Source organism: Falco biarmicus, chromosome 10 (genome assembly GCF_023638135.1).
Source record: "Falco biarmicus isolate bFalBia1 chromosome 10, bFalBia1.pri, whole genome shotgun sequence".
Classification (NCBI taxonomy): Eukaryota; Metazoa; Chordata; class Aves; order Falconiformes; family Falconidae; genus Falco; species Falco biarmicus.
The window spans coordinates 36,727,083-36,744,094 of NC_079297.1; the positions used below are offsets into that span (position 1 = coordinate 36,727,083).

Consider the following 17,012-nt stretch of genomic DNA (forward strand, 5'->3'; position numbering starts at 1 on the left):
TCCCCACTTTAAGTACAATGTGGTGCCTCACACTGTGGCACATTGACCCTCACTATTACAGTGTCTATATTTAATGTTAGGAAGTAACAGCTGAACAACTGCAATAGTGTTGAAGGGTTAAAACTCCTCTGAGCTGTACCTTTCCACGTTTCTTCCCAGAAGCTGTGAAATCTATTTCTCCTATATGGTATGGTAGTTCTCTTCTAAAAGCTTCCTCTTTGTTGCTGCTGCAGAGCTTGGTTTCCATTTCCTCCACTGAATTTGTTAGGTGATCACCAGCAGACCAAGGTGTTCACTAAGATGACAGAAAACTGAAAAACGAGAAGCTGTTTAAATTGGGGAGACCACAAAATCAATTAACTTACATCTAGCTAAGTTTTTAGTCAAATATTTTACTCTTTTACTGATATGCTTATAAAGTTCAACTAAAATTGGAGGTGTTTGTACCAGATGTCAGATGTTTATATATAGAAGGCAGCAGATTCCTCACCAAAGCTAGGTAATGTAAGTCATAAAAAGGCATGAAGGAGTCAGGCTCTCAACTCTTGTCTAGCAGACAGAAAGCTGAGTTGCAAGGTGCAAGATCCTGCAATCTGTCCGGTGTCACGGAGCCCAGAGGACCTTAATTCTACAAGAGAGAAAGAGGAACCTCAGCCACAAACTATTGCGAGCAAGAGAAGAGCTGTGTCAGTGAGTGAGTCATGGTTTCTTGATGTTATGCATCATGCTACTGTGACTTGCGTTAGCCAACATGAACACTAAATAACTCATGACGTTGTATTAACCTGAAAATACTTTTGGAGAGGTTTACTCTGTTTGCTGTGAGAATAGGCTATTTATTCGTAAGCCAAGTAGTATTTAAGGCCAGGCTGTGCTCAACAGGAACATACAATTCACAAAGGCAGGTGCCTTTCTCTACACATGGCTACAGGAAGGATGGCAAGTAATCTGTCCTAGAGCAAGCGTCATAAACCAAGAGCTGTTCTGTATTACATGACACTGAAAAGGTCTGCTTGCTTCTCCTATGTTCCAGTTTGACTGACCTGATACAATTTGAAAAATACAGGTTTCAGCTTGTCTGCCTTATTTTGTTTCTTTTCAAAACAAGAACAATGAAATAGTGCTCTCCTGTCTGCCTTCATCTGCATGTTCAAGTATATATGCACTCCTTCAAAAAATCCTTGTGATAGTAAGCCAGCAACGGTAATCTACCCTGCGTTATTCTTTACTTCCTAGTTCAAGAGATTTGCTGTGGGTTTACAAGTGAGTCAAACCAGCAAGTCTCCTGTGGATCTATTGGGATGCTCCTGCTCCAGCAGAGGGAGCAGCAAGCCCTCCAGCTGTTCCCTGCGGCTGGGAAGTCTCCTGGGAGCCTGTAGCCTGGCTGCTTCACTGCTGCTGCCTCTGTGTTTACTGTTCTTCTTTTATGTTTTCTGTGAAGATGTTTGGACTAGCCTTTTTTTCTCTGATCTGTGCCTGAAAAGTTAAGGACCCTCTCATGATTTGTTTCTCCTACAGCTATTCCACACCTCAGTATCCACCCCCCCGAAGTACCGTCAGAGACCACTGCTTTTAAAGGTGCTGTTCCTGTTCTTCTCCCTGCCTGCATGCTAGTCACTTCTGGAAAGAATTAAGTGTTTATTCTGAACACTGGGATATCGGATTAGTCCAGTGAAGAATATTACCTACAATTATTATTTTATTTTTCAATAACTTATTTATAATTCTATATTATAATTTATAATTGATTTATTATCAATAATAGCAGTCACAGCAAAGCCCACCTTTTTGTTTGAGTCCACTTTTCCACTGGAGATGCAGATTTTTCTTCTAAGAGCATAGAATACAGTATTCTGGGGAAAAATAATTAATGCAGAGTCACAATAACATGTTTTGACTATTCCAAGGACAGAAATCACTTCCTGGACTGTACTGACAGAACAAAGGATTTGATTAGAAAAACTTATTCAGGACTGAATTTACAGGGTACATTTAGTCACCATTCACCAAGGTCCTAGACAGTACACATTTATATCTACACACAAGCAATGAACTTGGAATAAATAGTATGTTACAAGGTAATTTGACAGTTAATTTGGCCTCATAGACAGGCCCCCAAGACATTAATTTTAGGCCTAGTTCTAGATCCTAGCTTGCAAAATCTGATCATGTGGTTTTCTGTGGCTTCTTTTTTGGAATAAAGATGATGAGCTGCTCACTTCTATAAAGGATATTCTTGCATTTGGATAATTAATTTTTTCCAAAAGTAACATGTGATTTGGTTTTCAGTTTAGGAATTCTGGTTCACAGTGGTAGTGAAGGAGACAAAAATAAGATGTAGAAACAGAAGCTTTGCTCACCAGCTTTTGTAAGACTGGAAAGTGAGGAAGGCATCTGGTAATTGGCACTGCACAGGGACTACTTTTTTTTTTTTTTTTTTCTTTTTTAAATTAAGCAGTCTCTGAACTATGACATTTGAGTCTGAGAGCTTGTTTTGGGGAAGTATTACTGTATTACTTCATATTTCCATCCTGTTCTTATACCACTTCTTCAGCATCCCTGCAGGCCACTGTCTGTGATGGGTTACAGAGCTAAGTGGAACTTGTTATGATTTTATATGGTTGGTTTGTGTTCATAGTCCAAGCTAGGAAGTCTTCCAGCGTCAAGAGCAGAAAAGTGATACTGACAGAATGGAAAAACAAGTCCAAAAATTATGCAGGATTCTGAATGGTATCCATGCAAGAACATAGTGTAGCCCTACACAGAGCTGAGAATCTACACCAGATGAGATCCTGACTATTATGGAGTGATATTTCCTAAGTTTCTTCACGCAGCTTTCAGGAGCTTTTACAGACAAAACCAGTAAGCAATGCCAAGTAGCTTGCTGTGCGCTTTTTTTTTTTTTGATGTGGTGGTTTTATTTTCTGTTTGTTTTTAGTGAGATTTGACACTTTGATAGTTTTTTTGCTTTATCTTCTACCTGTTGCTTGACTTACAAGGAATAAATACTGTGACTTTCAGCATGGTTGTAGTAAGGTACAAGTGTTCCACATCAGTGCAGTGTTCTGCTCCATGGTGCTAACAGAGCAAGGAAATGTTGCTTTGGTATTTAAAGGGGTGGGGAAGAAGTTTGTAAAGGCTGATCTATAGGTACTATACAAGTGGGGAAAAAACAAAACCAAGAGTTCCTTATATTATGAATGTTGCAAAATCACCTGAAAAAAACCCTGCTGTGTAAGATTTGCAGATGTGGTTCTTAAGCACAACGGCTGACCACTTGAAATGTTCCTTACCTTCCTTCCCCTTTTAGCTCTCTCAGCTACTGCAGTGTAACCCCTCGCTCTTATGGTAAGAATTGCGAAACGCTGCATGGACCTGGTCAAGTACCGCACACCATCTTACCACCACTTTGCACGGCAGTGGAGCTTCACTACAGGCTGATCAGCTCACAGATTGCACTATGTTTCTAATAGCTGAACACATATTCAGAAGAGGATATACTCAGCTCTGTCATTTCCTCCTGGATTAAGACTTCTGTTCTTAAAAAGCATGTGGACATCTCGCCTACTGTCTTCTAACAGGCAAAGTAAGCACGTATTAACAAACTATACATCATAATTACGGGTTTTTTGAATGCCTTTCTCCTGGGTTTAATTCACTCTTGTTCTGCTTGGTTCCAGCTTTCATGCAAGTCTCTAGTGGTTTCAGGGGGTATTGCTCTGAGACTTCAGGCTGTACTAGATTGCAAGTGTGTCAGGTCACAGTAATTGGGTCAAATCTTTGTGGTCAGAGTCATGACATTCCACTGCAGTCAGCTTAACTACAGTCAGCTTGCATCACAGTAACATCATGGAGAATTTTTTTAATGGCAAGGGACTGGAATATGTCCATAGGAATAGGCAGATACCCAGAAAGAGGGGCATGGTCTCAGCATGTTTTGGATGAGAGGAAAGGTAGGGAGGAAGGCAAAGAAGAGACAAAGACTATGAACTCAGCTGGATGAAAAACCAGAGGAGGGTGACCAGTACGTCATAATTTTCTTCCTTTCCACATGTTATTTTCTGTTAAACTTTTTAGAGAATTCCAATCTTCTTTTAATCCTAATACTTAAAAGGTTTTTTTCCCTCCATTATCTGTGAGAATATCATTGTATTAAATATTGATAAAAAGATCACTTAAAGAGAAGTAATCAGAAATAATTGGGGGGGGGGCTGTCCCCATGTGCCTGTCCCAATGTGTGCATTCATATTTTAATTTTGTATGTATATATCGAGCAATCTTACTTTAGTTCTGGTTCAGACTTAAATACAGATTTTTCTATCTAGGCTGCTGTTACATATGTAAGTTTGTAGGTCAAATTCTGTCCTAGATGTTCCCATTGACTATAAATACAAACATCTATGGAAAGAATGTACCTCTAATGATTACCAGATTTGAAATATAACCTACAAAACTATTTCTAACTAGCAAAGCAAGTTAAGACAATTATGAGGAAAAGTCAATTGCCAGTTCCACCTACATCTCAAAATGTGAGTCAATGTCATTTACATTAAGGATGGCCTGATTAAATCATTCCAGGTGTCAGCCAGTCTCATGAATCATTATTATTCCTTTAACCTTGTAAACGGGAGCTGTTAGAAATTGTACCATTGTACAGCCAGTGCTTGTGATGTTGGAGTTTGCAGGTCCTAATGTTGTTTAGTCCTTCATTTTGGATGGTACTAACTCTGTATTTAGGCATTCAAGATTTCTGGGATGTAGGAAATTGGCAGCATGGTATAACTTCAGGGGACAGGTGTGATGGCTGTAGTGAAACTCTACAAGGGGGATCCTTGCAGAGCTTATTTCCTGAAAGATTTACTCAGAAAATTTGGTGAGATCAGAATCACAGAGAAACATTCTGACACCTATGTATATCGCTTTCTGGACTGTTCTCCCATCTGTCTCTACTTCCTCACCCCTCCTTTGCCATGCTTTCTCTCCCCCAGCCTCCTTGTTCCCTGCAACTTGTCTCGCCGTTAGCTCCCCCAGCTTTCTACAGGCTCTTTCAAACCTCTGTCACTGCCACTTATCCCCCTGTGAATGCGCAGCTCTTCTTCCTTCTGTGGTAACAAATGACAGATGATTCACCTCCAGGTGGGTGACAAGAATGTGGGTTTGTTTCATCCTTCCTTTAAATTTTAACTGAGGTTAGGCTGTGTGCCTGGAAGGAAGAGAGGTCAAATTTGAGCCTTTCAAATACATTTTGTGAAAATGGGCCCAGTGAAGGGATGGCTTGACCTCTGTTGTTGTCTTCAGTGGTAATAGTTTGATTAAGGGAGTAGGCATCTGGTAGTCATTAGCTTTCAGGATTTAGCAGTAGTAAGAATTCCCCTTCATACTAGTACACTGATCAGCAGGCTGGGACACACCCTGAATTTTAATCACTATCGGATTCCTCCACCCACTCAAGGAGTACATCTGAGTACGTAGGTGAAATGCTTAAATATAGCAATACATATTAAGCCCAGTATTGTTGATGTTAAATCAGTCAAAAAAGCTCCCCCTTAGCTTCAGTGGCAGTTGGAGCAAATTCATTGGTTTATAAACTTTAAAATAAGTTTTCACATGGAGCAAAAGAAAACTACACCAGTTACTGTGCCTATACTGGTGCAGGGTGAGCTAGCAATCCTAACAAAAAGTGAGCCTTAACTATTGGTCAGAAAAAGAGGGCTCACACTAACAATTCAGGTGAACAGTAAGGGTGAAAATGCAATGAAGACAAATACAATGAACTTTGCTTGGGCAGGAACAATCAGCTTCCAGCACATGTCACAGGATACCACTGGCTAAATTGCAGTCCTGTTGGAAAGGATCTAAGGGTTACGGGCAGAGCAAAGGTAAGGGAGCAATGCTGCGCTGCTCTTGCAAGAGAGAAATGCTGTATAGGACAGTATAAGCAGGATAGCCTGTGTGAAGTCACTCAGCTGTTCATCAGAACTGCTTTAACTGCAATATTCTGTTTGGGTGCCAGGTTTCAAGGGAATTACAGACCAGCTGGAGAAGGTTTGAGGCAGGCGCAACAACAGGAACAGAGACCTTGCACTGAGAGAAGGAAAGCTTGAGCAAGTTAGAATTGTGTAACCAAAAGAGGGAAGAGTGCAGGAAGGGGAAAGGAGAATGTAATAGCCTACCAGGGCAATGGTGGTGATGGTAGGAAAGATGTGTTCTTGATATTTGTGGCCAAGATGGCAAGTAACAGGCTCAAATGAAGAATGGTAACAAGGCTGCTCAGGGATACATTAGTAACCCCGCTCATGAGAAATACTTCCTTGGAAAGAAAGAAACCCTTATACCACTGGTTAGGGAGCAAGGAAAGTACCCAGGTTGCAGTCCTTGATTTTGATGAGGTCTGTATATTTTGATCCAAAGAACATTACCTTAATCTGCGTGTTATCACAACCCTAAGAACTGGATATGTGTCTGCAGCTCTCGTCCTCAAGATACACATTGGCTGATGTAACTTTGTTAATGGAAATGTTCCTACTGACTTTAGTGCAAGTGCTCACTCAAGGAAAATTGCATCAGTGAGTTTGCTGGGCCAGTGCCAGCAACAGTGTAATGGAATTACTTGCTTCCAATAGTAGCTACGTTTTCATTCCTGTTTTTATTATCTTGAATTACAACATGATAAATATAAAGAACAAAGCAGATACAGGGGGATCAGAAGAAAGAAAATTAGGGAAATGGAGGGCAGAGTAAAGACTGCAAAATTCATATTAATTTTTACCATGTGTGCCAAAGAATTGGATGGGCTCTAACTGGTGTGTATGTTTAAGCGTGAAGCAACAAACCCTGTATTCTAATCAAGTGTAAATGCAGTGGAGAAGGGGAGGTATGAGAAGGCATTAACTAGAATCCAGGAAGGTAAAAAACATCTAAACCTGCTGTTGGAATATAATTATATGATGTGAGACAAAAGAAGAGGTATTTGTTAGGGAAAATAAATATTCGTGTGAGAGACTGATGTATATACCTCCATGTGCAATTGTACATGTTATCTTGCTTATATTTATGTTGCAGCTTTGCAAAGTTTGTCAGGGATTAGCACATTCAGATTCTGGTAACAATGCATGAAATGTTTCTGCATCATAGCCTAATGACAAAGCAGAATAGTCTGCCATGATTGTCAAGGAATTGCTAAATAAAGCATGAAGACCTAGGGATGGTGAAATACACCAGCAGAGATCCTGGTTAGCTGTCCTTTGTCATGTCTGTAGCAAATAGATCTTTGAGAATTGCACAAATAAAACAAAAGAAATGTGACTGTCACAACAAGTGCAGCTCAAGCTGTAGTACACAACGCTTCTCTCATGTTCAGACAGGAGGGCTCAGAGAAGTCAATAACTGCCAGAGATGAGAGCTGGAGGGACGCAACAAGTACACAGCAAATAACCTCTGGGAAAGTTTCTCCATACTTTGACGAGGACAGAGAGAGGCAGGCTGACAGCTACCTTGGGAATGTGCTCACTAACTGGAGACTTTATGAGTTTGCACACATAGGGCCAGACAGGGGCAAACATTAACAGAAACAAGGAACTGGAAGCAAAATCATGTCAAGTGAAGCGTAGAAGTGGCCTAGCAAAACAGAAATTTAGGTAAAGTGTCCAGGTATATTTATGTGAATTGGCCCCCCTAGAAGCTTTCAAAAACCCCAGTGTCGTCTCTTTCCTTTCTAGAACAGCAGTTGATGAATGTTATTTCAAGTAATTCTTCTTTACTGTATCTGTGCACAGTCCATAATCAGGAAAAAGTCAGAGGAGGAAAAAAACAATTAACACCCACCCCCCACCCCCCCCCATCAACAACAGCATGCTATAAAAAGATGTGTGGGAAGAAAGCCTTGTTACTGAACTAGTGTAGGCTTTGTTTTAGCATTTGTAAGGTGTGCCTCTGGAGCTGATCCTTCCTGTAATTGCCAGGACATAAGGATGAAGGGCAAATCAAGTATCCTCAGGAGTCTTCCCATTAGTTTTTAGGAGTGGATTGTGCTTTGGTTTGCATAGGGTTAGCACCAAACCTTTCACAAATGAATGTGCAAAATGCTAATGCAAATATAGGTACTTTGTCTTTTTTGTTTCTGTCTTCATCTGCTTAACACAGTAAAGAGCACCAGAGGCTATTTGAATAATGTGCTTCTAGTGAGCTTGCAGAAATTTGCATACGGATGTCAGCCAGTAAATTTAATAAAGTGTATTTATTCTGGGGAGAAAACCTGAGAGGGTGGAGAGGTGATAAAAGGGAAATGTAGACATCAGGGAAGTAAACAATGGAAGAAGCAGATGGAACAGATGAGAGAAAACACACAGCAACACTGCTCAATTAAAATAAAGGAATTGGCTGTGCTTACGTAGTACATTATATATGGGGTGTGGGGGGAGGCTGACACTAGCTTCAAATACTCCTGGACCTTCGCTGCTCTGTTCCCACGGCGTGGCATGCCGCTTTGAAGCTGTGCCAACACAACTCTTTGTGTGGCCTCACAGTGAATCAGATTCAGTTCACTTGAAAAGAACTCATTTTTGCCAAGTCATTTTTCAGCAAAATCAGTTCACTAATGTAATATACAGTATGATACGCAAACTCTTGAAAATAATGTATTGCAAAACCACAGCCATAGTTTATGCTGAAAGAAAATACAAGAATGTGGGAATAGTTTCAATTCTAAACAAGTACTTTGGGAAGGGTAATCTTCAGAAAAGGCAGAAAAAACCATACCTGAAAATTTCATTTGAAGCTGCATTGTACATGGATGCTGGCAAATGAGTGCTATTGAAAGAAAAGGACACAATAAATACTACTGAAAGCAGAAGTATTAGAAAATAAAAAGGACCACCACTTGGGCGTTGAAAAGGTTTGAAATAATCTAGTGAGGTTTTGCTCAGATCAGCTGGTATCTTTCATTCGTTGAGACCCTAATATATCATACTTGCAGAATCTATAAATGACTGTTCCTCTTGATGCCAACAGCTGACTTCACAAAGTTAGCCCCTAGCATTAAGCTAAGTACCAATCTTTACAAATTCCACTTTATAAACTATGCTAAAATAATCTTTACCTCTTTTCAAATTTGTCAAGTGTACACTTTTTAAAAAATTTTTCAACTTCATGCCTGTAGCTATGCATTCTTTTACAGAAAAAAAGGCAATTTTTATGGGGGGGGAGCCCTTCACTGTATTTCCTTGTGGGACTGCTTTAATAATCTCCTATTTGTAAGAGCTTGTTCAGTGCTTTAGGCAAATTTTGTAATCTTGAAGGGGAAGTATATTCAAAATGAAAAATCTCTTTTGCATAAACCATATACAAGTGTACTTTGAGAATTTCAGACCTTAGGAAAATAAGTTAGTCTGGTTTGTTTCATAAATATAAGCAAAACATAACTGAAACAATTTTTAACTTAGTGCATTGTGCAAATAAGGTAGTGGCAAAATTGTTCAACTGTTCTGATTTTTTTCTTGATAAGACATGAATCTCTCTCTCTTTTCCATTAGTCTCAAAACAGAAGTTGCATTTTGGATGTTGTAAAATTCAGGAAGCCTTGGGTTTAAGCACCTGACTTCACTGGGCCATCTTGCACGTTTAGAAATCAAACCCGCTGAATGTACTATGAATCGGTTTTTTAAATCTTTTTTTCAGAAATTTGGATCCCTTGCATATAGTAAGCCCTGCCAGCCCTAAATTTTAAATATATGCCTATTGTCCACTACAAGAAAGCCTACCCTTTTTTTTTCTCCTTTTTTTTTTTTTTTTTTTTCCCCCTCTGGATAGGATTGACTGTTTTTTTTAACTTGCAGTTGCAGCAAATCATAGCCAATTTGCTCTTTGGCACTCTTCCTGAGGTTACTTGTCAGATAGGTTCACATCAGATCCAAATGAATAAGGAGATTATAGAATTGCAAAGCATAGTGTCCGAACTTAGCATGTTGATGAAAATGGTTGACTTGAGGTTGTTAAGGACTACTTCAGTGTACAGGAGAAAGAGGGACCTCACTTATGTCTGGTATACTCAAGAACATTTCTGCCTGCAGACGGACAAGAGGCATGTGCTGGCACAGGCATTTCAAGTCTCTTAAATTCACTGTGTACTAAAAGCCTCTGTTGCTTCCCCATATGCACATGCTTTCCCTATGCCTGTAGCAGGTCTGCTGGCAGGTGTACTCACAGCAATAAACAGTTATAAACAGGAGGCAAATCTTCAAATGTGGTGAATTCTGTGCTTGGCAGAGGTTAACATGCTGTAGGAGAGAAATAGAATAACAGATGCTTCCTCTCACTTGGTGTTTATGCACATTCAAACTGTTGCCCTGATCAGGTTTTTTTTCCTGCTTGCAACCGCTGCTTTTTATTGACATGAAACTCGGAGGTGAAGGAATGAACATTTATAAAAATTCCCTGTAATCTCTAAAGGTTTGCTGCATAACTAACCAAACTGACTTGTAAATCAGATGAATTTTACTCTTCTTAGATGGCTGTAAGGAAGCTATATGCAATACAAGTGTTCTTCTCATAGGTATTAGTGATTTTTGTTTTGTTTGTATTTCATCAAGGCCTGTTTAATTTATAGTCAAAGCAGCCAACAAACCATTAAGGCTTTTAAGCCTCCTGACTACTCCTACAAATAAATCTTCCTCTTCAACACCCAAACTTTCTGAGCTGTGCTAAACTGGCCTCTGCATCATCCAGCATAATTTGGTCCTGGAAAGAGCAATTACAGAGTAAACTTGCTATGACAAAAGATGCTTCCCACCGCTCCCCCCCTTTTCTACAGTGTATAATACTGGTGGGTTTGGGCTTTTGACAGGGGGAGGGTCCAATACCTGTAGATCCAAGGTGCTATGATGAGAGAAAATCCAGAAAACTACTGTGTCATTCTAGTTTCTATAGGAGGAACTCTACAGAGAGGTGGACAGATGCATAGTTTCAGTAAAGAGATGCTACTGCTTCTGGAAGTGCAAGTTTGTTTTATCATATCAGCAATGTAGCTTCGGATCTCCAAGACATGATGCTACTATGCAGGGACATGTTTTGTAGTGCTCTAATGTACCACAATTTCAATGGGATGCCTTCCTGTTACACTTGCCATACAGGCAAATCTCTCATCTAGAAAATGGAATGCTTAAAGTCACCTATTTTATCTTTAAAATATTTCTGACACAAAAAAAGATTTTAAGAAGTCCCAATTATCCCAAGTAACCTATATGCGCAAGTATAGTAAAATGCCCTCAGTAGTTAATAAATTTAGAAATATGCTTATGTAGTGTACTTCATGATGCTGTCACAGGTTTCCTTGGGCAAGCAAACAGAAGCTTAAATTGGCCACCCTGACAAGTAAGCTTTTTATTACAGAAGTTAAAAGGTTTCACAGTTTATGCCAGATCCATGAGCCACCTCCTCGTAGATTATGTCACAGTGTGGGGCTATGTAGGAGCAAGATCTGCAAATAGCACTTCAGTAATTACTACATTGTCAGAGGTGCTCATGTTTGAAATTTAACAGGATTCCTATTAATATTTCTGCTATAAAGTTGAATCATAACATAGCTGGGATAAAGCTTTTACAATTACAAGTGTGGAGTTATATGTTGAGGATGTAACAGTGGTGTTTAATTTTCTTTATGTAAAAAAAAAAAAAAAAAGAAAACCCATGTAGATTAACATGCAGCTTCTAGTTAATTACAGAATGAAAGTCTGGAAAAGATTAAAAAGCCACTTTCTCACTTGCCACAAGTCTCGTGAAAACAACCACAAATTAGAGCTCTATGGAATTATTATTAGCTACTAAACTGCAAAGTTAAAATGTAGCTGTACTAATGTATAAATTCTACTGTTGCTATCAACATGTTGTGTCTTATTCTACATTGGCTATGAATATAATATTGATGAAAAGAAACCATATGTAAAGTAAAATGCTGTGTAATATTAAATATAAAACCAAAGCAGGCGACATACTTGTCCTGGGGTGATAATAATTAGCAGGCATTCAGTTTACTTCTATGAAGGTCTTAAAAAGCCTATTTGGAAGATAATAGACATAGTGCTTTGAGAATGTCACAAATTCCATTTACACAATTCCATTTCCATGAGTTCCCTTGAGCTATCCATCACTGAAGGCAGGGATGTCTTTCACCTTTATTATTTATTGATTGTATTTTTTTAACTCACTAGGAGAAGGTGCTTTCTCAGATGAAGAGTTATTGAAGAATAGAATTAGTCAGACTGTCTTATCAGTATTTATTTCTGTGTTCCCTGTAATCCTGTCTGAATGTAGAGTCTTTATGGGCAGTTGACTGCCTTTTATCAGAAACCTTTCAATAAAGAGGGCTTTATCTACCTTAGCTTTGTCACCTAACATTCAGATAATCTGCTGTACTGAATGCAATTTTTATAAAATAAAAAGTACGTGAAAAGTTTAGAAAAGCAAATATTAAAATAAACACAGGGCTGAGGACATCATCTGTCCCCCAAGATAATGTTTGGAATAGTCTTCAGGGGCTGAGGATGGGGACAGAACAGTAAACACGTGAAAGAGGAAAACAGAGTAGCACAGTGTGCAGTTATGTCAGCACATGCTCATGTCCTAAACTCATGGGGCTGGTAAAAGAATCCCACAGAGCAGAAACCTAGAGTGCAGGAGAGTATAAGTCATGGGTCCACCTCTGTACTTTGCTGTCTCAGAAACAGCTGTATAACAGAAACTGCCTGACTGTAACAGTTCTGCAGTCTGCTAACATCAGGCCAAAACAGTAGCCATGGATCAGCTTGATGTAAGAGTGTACGTATATTCAAAGGGTTACTCCTAGTGCAAGCTGAACTGTTGTCTAAACAGTGGAGAGCACAACAGTAGAACATTGCTGACATCTAATTGCAGAACAGGACAAATACAGTAAGTTAGCTACTACGTAAGAGAACCAAAGTACTGAACAGAAAAAACACTACAGAAAGTTACCTAGAGCATAGACAAAGGACAGCAACAAATAGCTTGTGAAATTCCCGATACAGAAAATCTGAAAGTTTTACATATACCCTATTATTCAAAAGGAAGAAAGAATAGCAATGACTGTTTTATATCACTGTTGATTACTTACAGATGATGAAGGGGAAAGAAAATGTGGAGTAATGATCTCGTCTTTGTTGACTGACATCTATTGAGATACATAGTATAGTTAGTGATCCTACCTGCTGACTGTCCTTTGCAACAGGCACGACCATCCATCTGCAGGGCTGAAGTTGCACTGAGGTGGTGGTTGTTACCGATGCTGTTTGCTGCTGCTCCCTTTTCCTATTTGGGAAGGGGAAGATGTTACCAGATTGCTTGGCACACCAGTCCCTGTGACAATAAAAGTAAACATTGCTAGTGTATAATGATATGACAGCTCTTCTCTGGCATGAAAATAAGCCCTGTGAAACAGATGGAGATGCAAATAATAATAAGCATTTCTCTGCAGCAGTAGTGAAGCATAGTTATCAGAAACAGACAACCAGCAGAAATGGACTTGAGCTGTGAATGTACTTTCTAAATTACTTTTCAAATTATTGCAATAACTTGCATATTGAGTAACTGCATCAGTAGCTCATCCTTCATTGCCTTTGAGAAGTCATGTGCCTTGCCCAGCTACAGAATTCTTTTTAGCAAATTTCTCAGAGCACATGCCTGCAGTCTAAGTGCTCTGTTAATAATTTATATTTCCATACACTGTCCACTTATCTTCAGATTCTGGTGCGCAGCATGTCAGCCTTAAAAGTGAATTTGTTTAGGGGATTTATACTGTATTTAGAGTAAAATTGTTGCATCACTATGCTTCCTTAGGTAGCTTGCCTGTGGGGCTTTCTTGATCTTGATTTAAAGAACAAAGTCAAAATTTCTTAGTGACTAAGTATCCTTTATTGGCAGCGCTGGATGCACGGGGGATCCTTCCACCTAACGTGCATGTCTGAAGGAACTATCTTATATTTATACCATAAAACAGTGACTATTCAATTAACATCTATACATAGTCATTACCTAACCCCACCTACTCTAGCTTTGTATGTTAATTAGCTTATCAGTCCTTTGCCTGCGCAAATTCTTCCAAGAATTGTGGGCAGGGGTCCTTGGGACGTGGGCGGTGGTCTTTGGGAGGAAGGCTGTAGGTCTTCCTCACGGTGTACTTTTCACCTTTTGCCAGAAAATGCTGAGTTGGCTGTTTTCAATCAGCTCTTGCTATCTGTCTTTCCTCCTTGGGTGTTAAGATGCCTCCAGATAACAGGTTGTCCACAGCCTCACAAGATGTTGGCAGACACACAATACACAGGGGATGGATGCCAACAGATAACAGGATGTCGACAGCCTCACAAGGTGTCATAGGATAACAGGATAGCATTACAAGATGTTGACAACACAATACACATTGAGGATGTCATTATTCTATCCTACAGTGAATTCATTCAGTATCATTCACCCCTTTTCTAGGTACATGCAAATTCCTTTGCATCATATATATCTACTTGCATTCAAACACCAAAGCATGCATCTAAATAATATACAAATATTCCAAATATTATAGAAATGATTAATACAACAAAAATCTGTTTTAACCATTGAAAGTTAGGTAACCAAGAAGTCAACTTGTTCCATATTTCTTCAAATCCCCAAGAAAGATCATTTTTTCTAATCTCCTGTAGTACTCTGATTTGTTTCCAAATTTCTTCCAAGTCTAAAGTTATTCTCTGGTCATTGTCTATATATGTGCAACAACTTGCATTTATTATTGCGCACACTCCTCCTTCTTTGCTAAACAACATATCAAGTGCCAGCCTATTTTGTAGAGTTATTTTTGAAATGCTTTTGATTTCCTCTTGTTGTACCCGTATGGCATCAATAGTAAATTTCATGGCAATTTCCATGGTAGCAGAGAGGTTCACTAATGCTTTTTCTAATTCATTTACTCCTAACCATGGTAAAAACCAATGGGCAAAGCTATGAAACCCCGTGGGTTTTCCACAATAGGGTTGGTCCGTCGTTTGAATCTTTTTATATATGATCTAATGAGTCCTTGTGTCAAATTGTAAGTTATAGAGATGTGTGGAAAAACAGGTCCCATGGCACACTCACCTTGCCAACCTAGTGGTAGAACTTCTCGAGCCTTTTCTTCACATAACCGGTACCATCCCGTTCCCATGGGAACGGGCCACCCTTTAGGGGGGTGGCTTTATTTGTTCTCCTGGTTTGATTTATATTCCAAAGATTTACACCTCCATACTTCCAGTAGGAAGTACAATTAGGGTACCTTCCTATGAAAATCGTTTTCCCACACCTTTTATCAGTCGCATTCCCTCCTGTTTCAGGTTCGGTGCTATTCAGGGAGCATCTCTGGACACAAGGAACACCTGTACTAGAGTTTAAAGGACTTTCAATATCTAATGACCAAAACAAATCCTTAATTTTCAGTTGAGTATATTCTGAAATATACCTGTATATTTCTGAAAGCTGTATGTATTTCGGATTCGTCAGCCTTTGCCTGCTGGTATAGAAGAGTGCGATCTCCTCCTCGCAATTCATCCCGAATAGTGGAACTCATGGGATATCAAAGGAGAGTGCAAGAGACTGTTCTACAAACAAAAGGAAAATGTTGATCTCCAGCAAAGTTACCATGTGACTTGTTATTCATTTCTGTTCATCTTCCTCACCTTGTGAAGAGAAATACCCAGGACCAGGCACGGACTATCATGGAGGGAACAGATGGAGTTACCACCCCAACATTATTCAGGACTGTGCTGGATTCACGAGTGAAGAAGTCTGTTTTCACATTACATGAGACTTTGCTTGACTGTTATTCTGTTATTCAATTTCTAGTTCATGTTAATAAATTGTTATTTGTTGTTTACTGATTGTCAAATGGTTCATTGAAGTTACTTTGCATCAAACACATGGTTTCCAAAATAAACCCAAAGGGTTGGGTAATACATATAATAATAACCTACAAAAACAAAACCTAAACCCAACACTTACAACTATGCATTCCACTTAGGTAATAAATGAACTATAAATACTATAGTTTCTTTAAACATTCTTTTTTTTTTTTTTTTTTTTAATATATGCGTCACTATCATGGCTAGACTATAGGGATTTCACTTGCGTGGTCTTTCCAGATTTTTCCAATACATTCTGTGGGGTTTAAAATTGCGCATGCACATGTTCAAAGGCATACACGATAAAAGATGGCTGCTGAGTGTCCAGATGAAGTCCTGGACCCATTTCCCGAGCTTACCACTCCGGTAAGTTTGTTAATGGTAACATTTATGGCACTATGGCCAAATGACAGGTCCTTGCTTTCAATGCAGTGTTTTCTCACCATCAGACCGCCACGTCACCTGCCAGGGAGGAAGGCTCTGGAGTGCGCATTTCCCCCTCTGAACATCCCGTAAGGTGAGTGTTTTTTAAATGTCTAACCTGTATGGTTCATTATAAAGGGGAATCAAAACCTTTTTTTTTTTTTTTTTCATTGTTTAGGCAGAGGGTGCGTTTTTCTACTGTCACATGTCAAGAACTTATGGTAGAGGTGGAAAAGTATAAAAGACGTTACCACATCCTTGTCTGTGTGTTCCTGACGGTTGTTTTCTTTGCTATTCTATTTGTATTCTTAATCAGCCTACATTGTTATATGAATTGTTAATAGTTAATTATTCCCAGATTCTTGTTTGCTATTAAATTGTTATAGTATTAACTATATAATCTGTATTGTCGACTGTACATTTTGGCGTACTACTCGAATTTGTTTAACACCATTGGGTGAAATCATAGTAGCAAATTGCATGTTAGTTATAACGTGTTGAATTAATCTTATAAAACATGGAACAGCACATGGCAAAAACAATAAGGTGGCTAATCCACATAACAAATAAAATAGGATTCGTTTTACCCAGGGGCTCCCGAGAAGCCAGGAAAACAAGTCCAAGTCAGTATTCGTCTTTCCAAGTTCGGACGGGAACATGGGC

General features: G+C 39.2%; 1 protein-coding gene and 1 long non-coding RNA gene across 2 annotated transcripts in view; one reads left to right on the forward strand and one right to left on the reverse strand.

The window, feature by feature from the left end:
- The window catches only part of TRPM5 (transient receptor potential cation channel subfamily M member 5), a 40,059-nt gene extending 39,452 nt beyond the window's left edge, over positions 1-607 (reverse strand). Inside the window, exons 1-2 of the mRNA XM_056354871.1 lie at positions 491-607; positions 140-311 (exon numbers count right to left, since the gene is read on the reverse strand). Coding sequence (XP_056210846.1) covers positions 140-247 — 108 coding nt within the window. The 5' untranslated portion in view covers positions 248-311; positions 491-607. The remainder of the gene's footprint in view (positions 1-139; positions 312-490) is intronic.
- The window catches only part of LOC130156408 (uncharacterized), a 42,209-nt gene extending 25,625 nt beyond the window's left edge, over positions 1-16,584 (forward strand). Inside the window, exons 2-3 of the long non-coding RNA XR_008824416.1 lie at positions 3,311-3,586; positions 15,363-16,584. This is a non-coding gene — a long non-coding RNA (uncharacterized LOC130156408). The remainder of the gene's footprint in view (positions 1-3,310; positions 3,587-15,362) is intronic.
- The last annotated feature ends 428 nt before the right edge of the window (positions 16,585-17,012 follow it).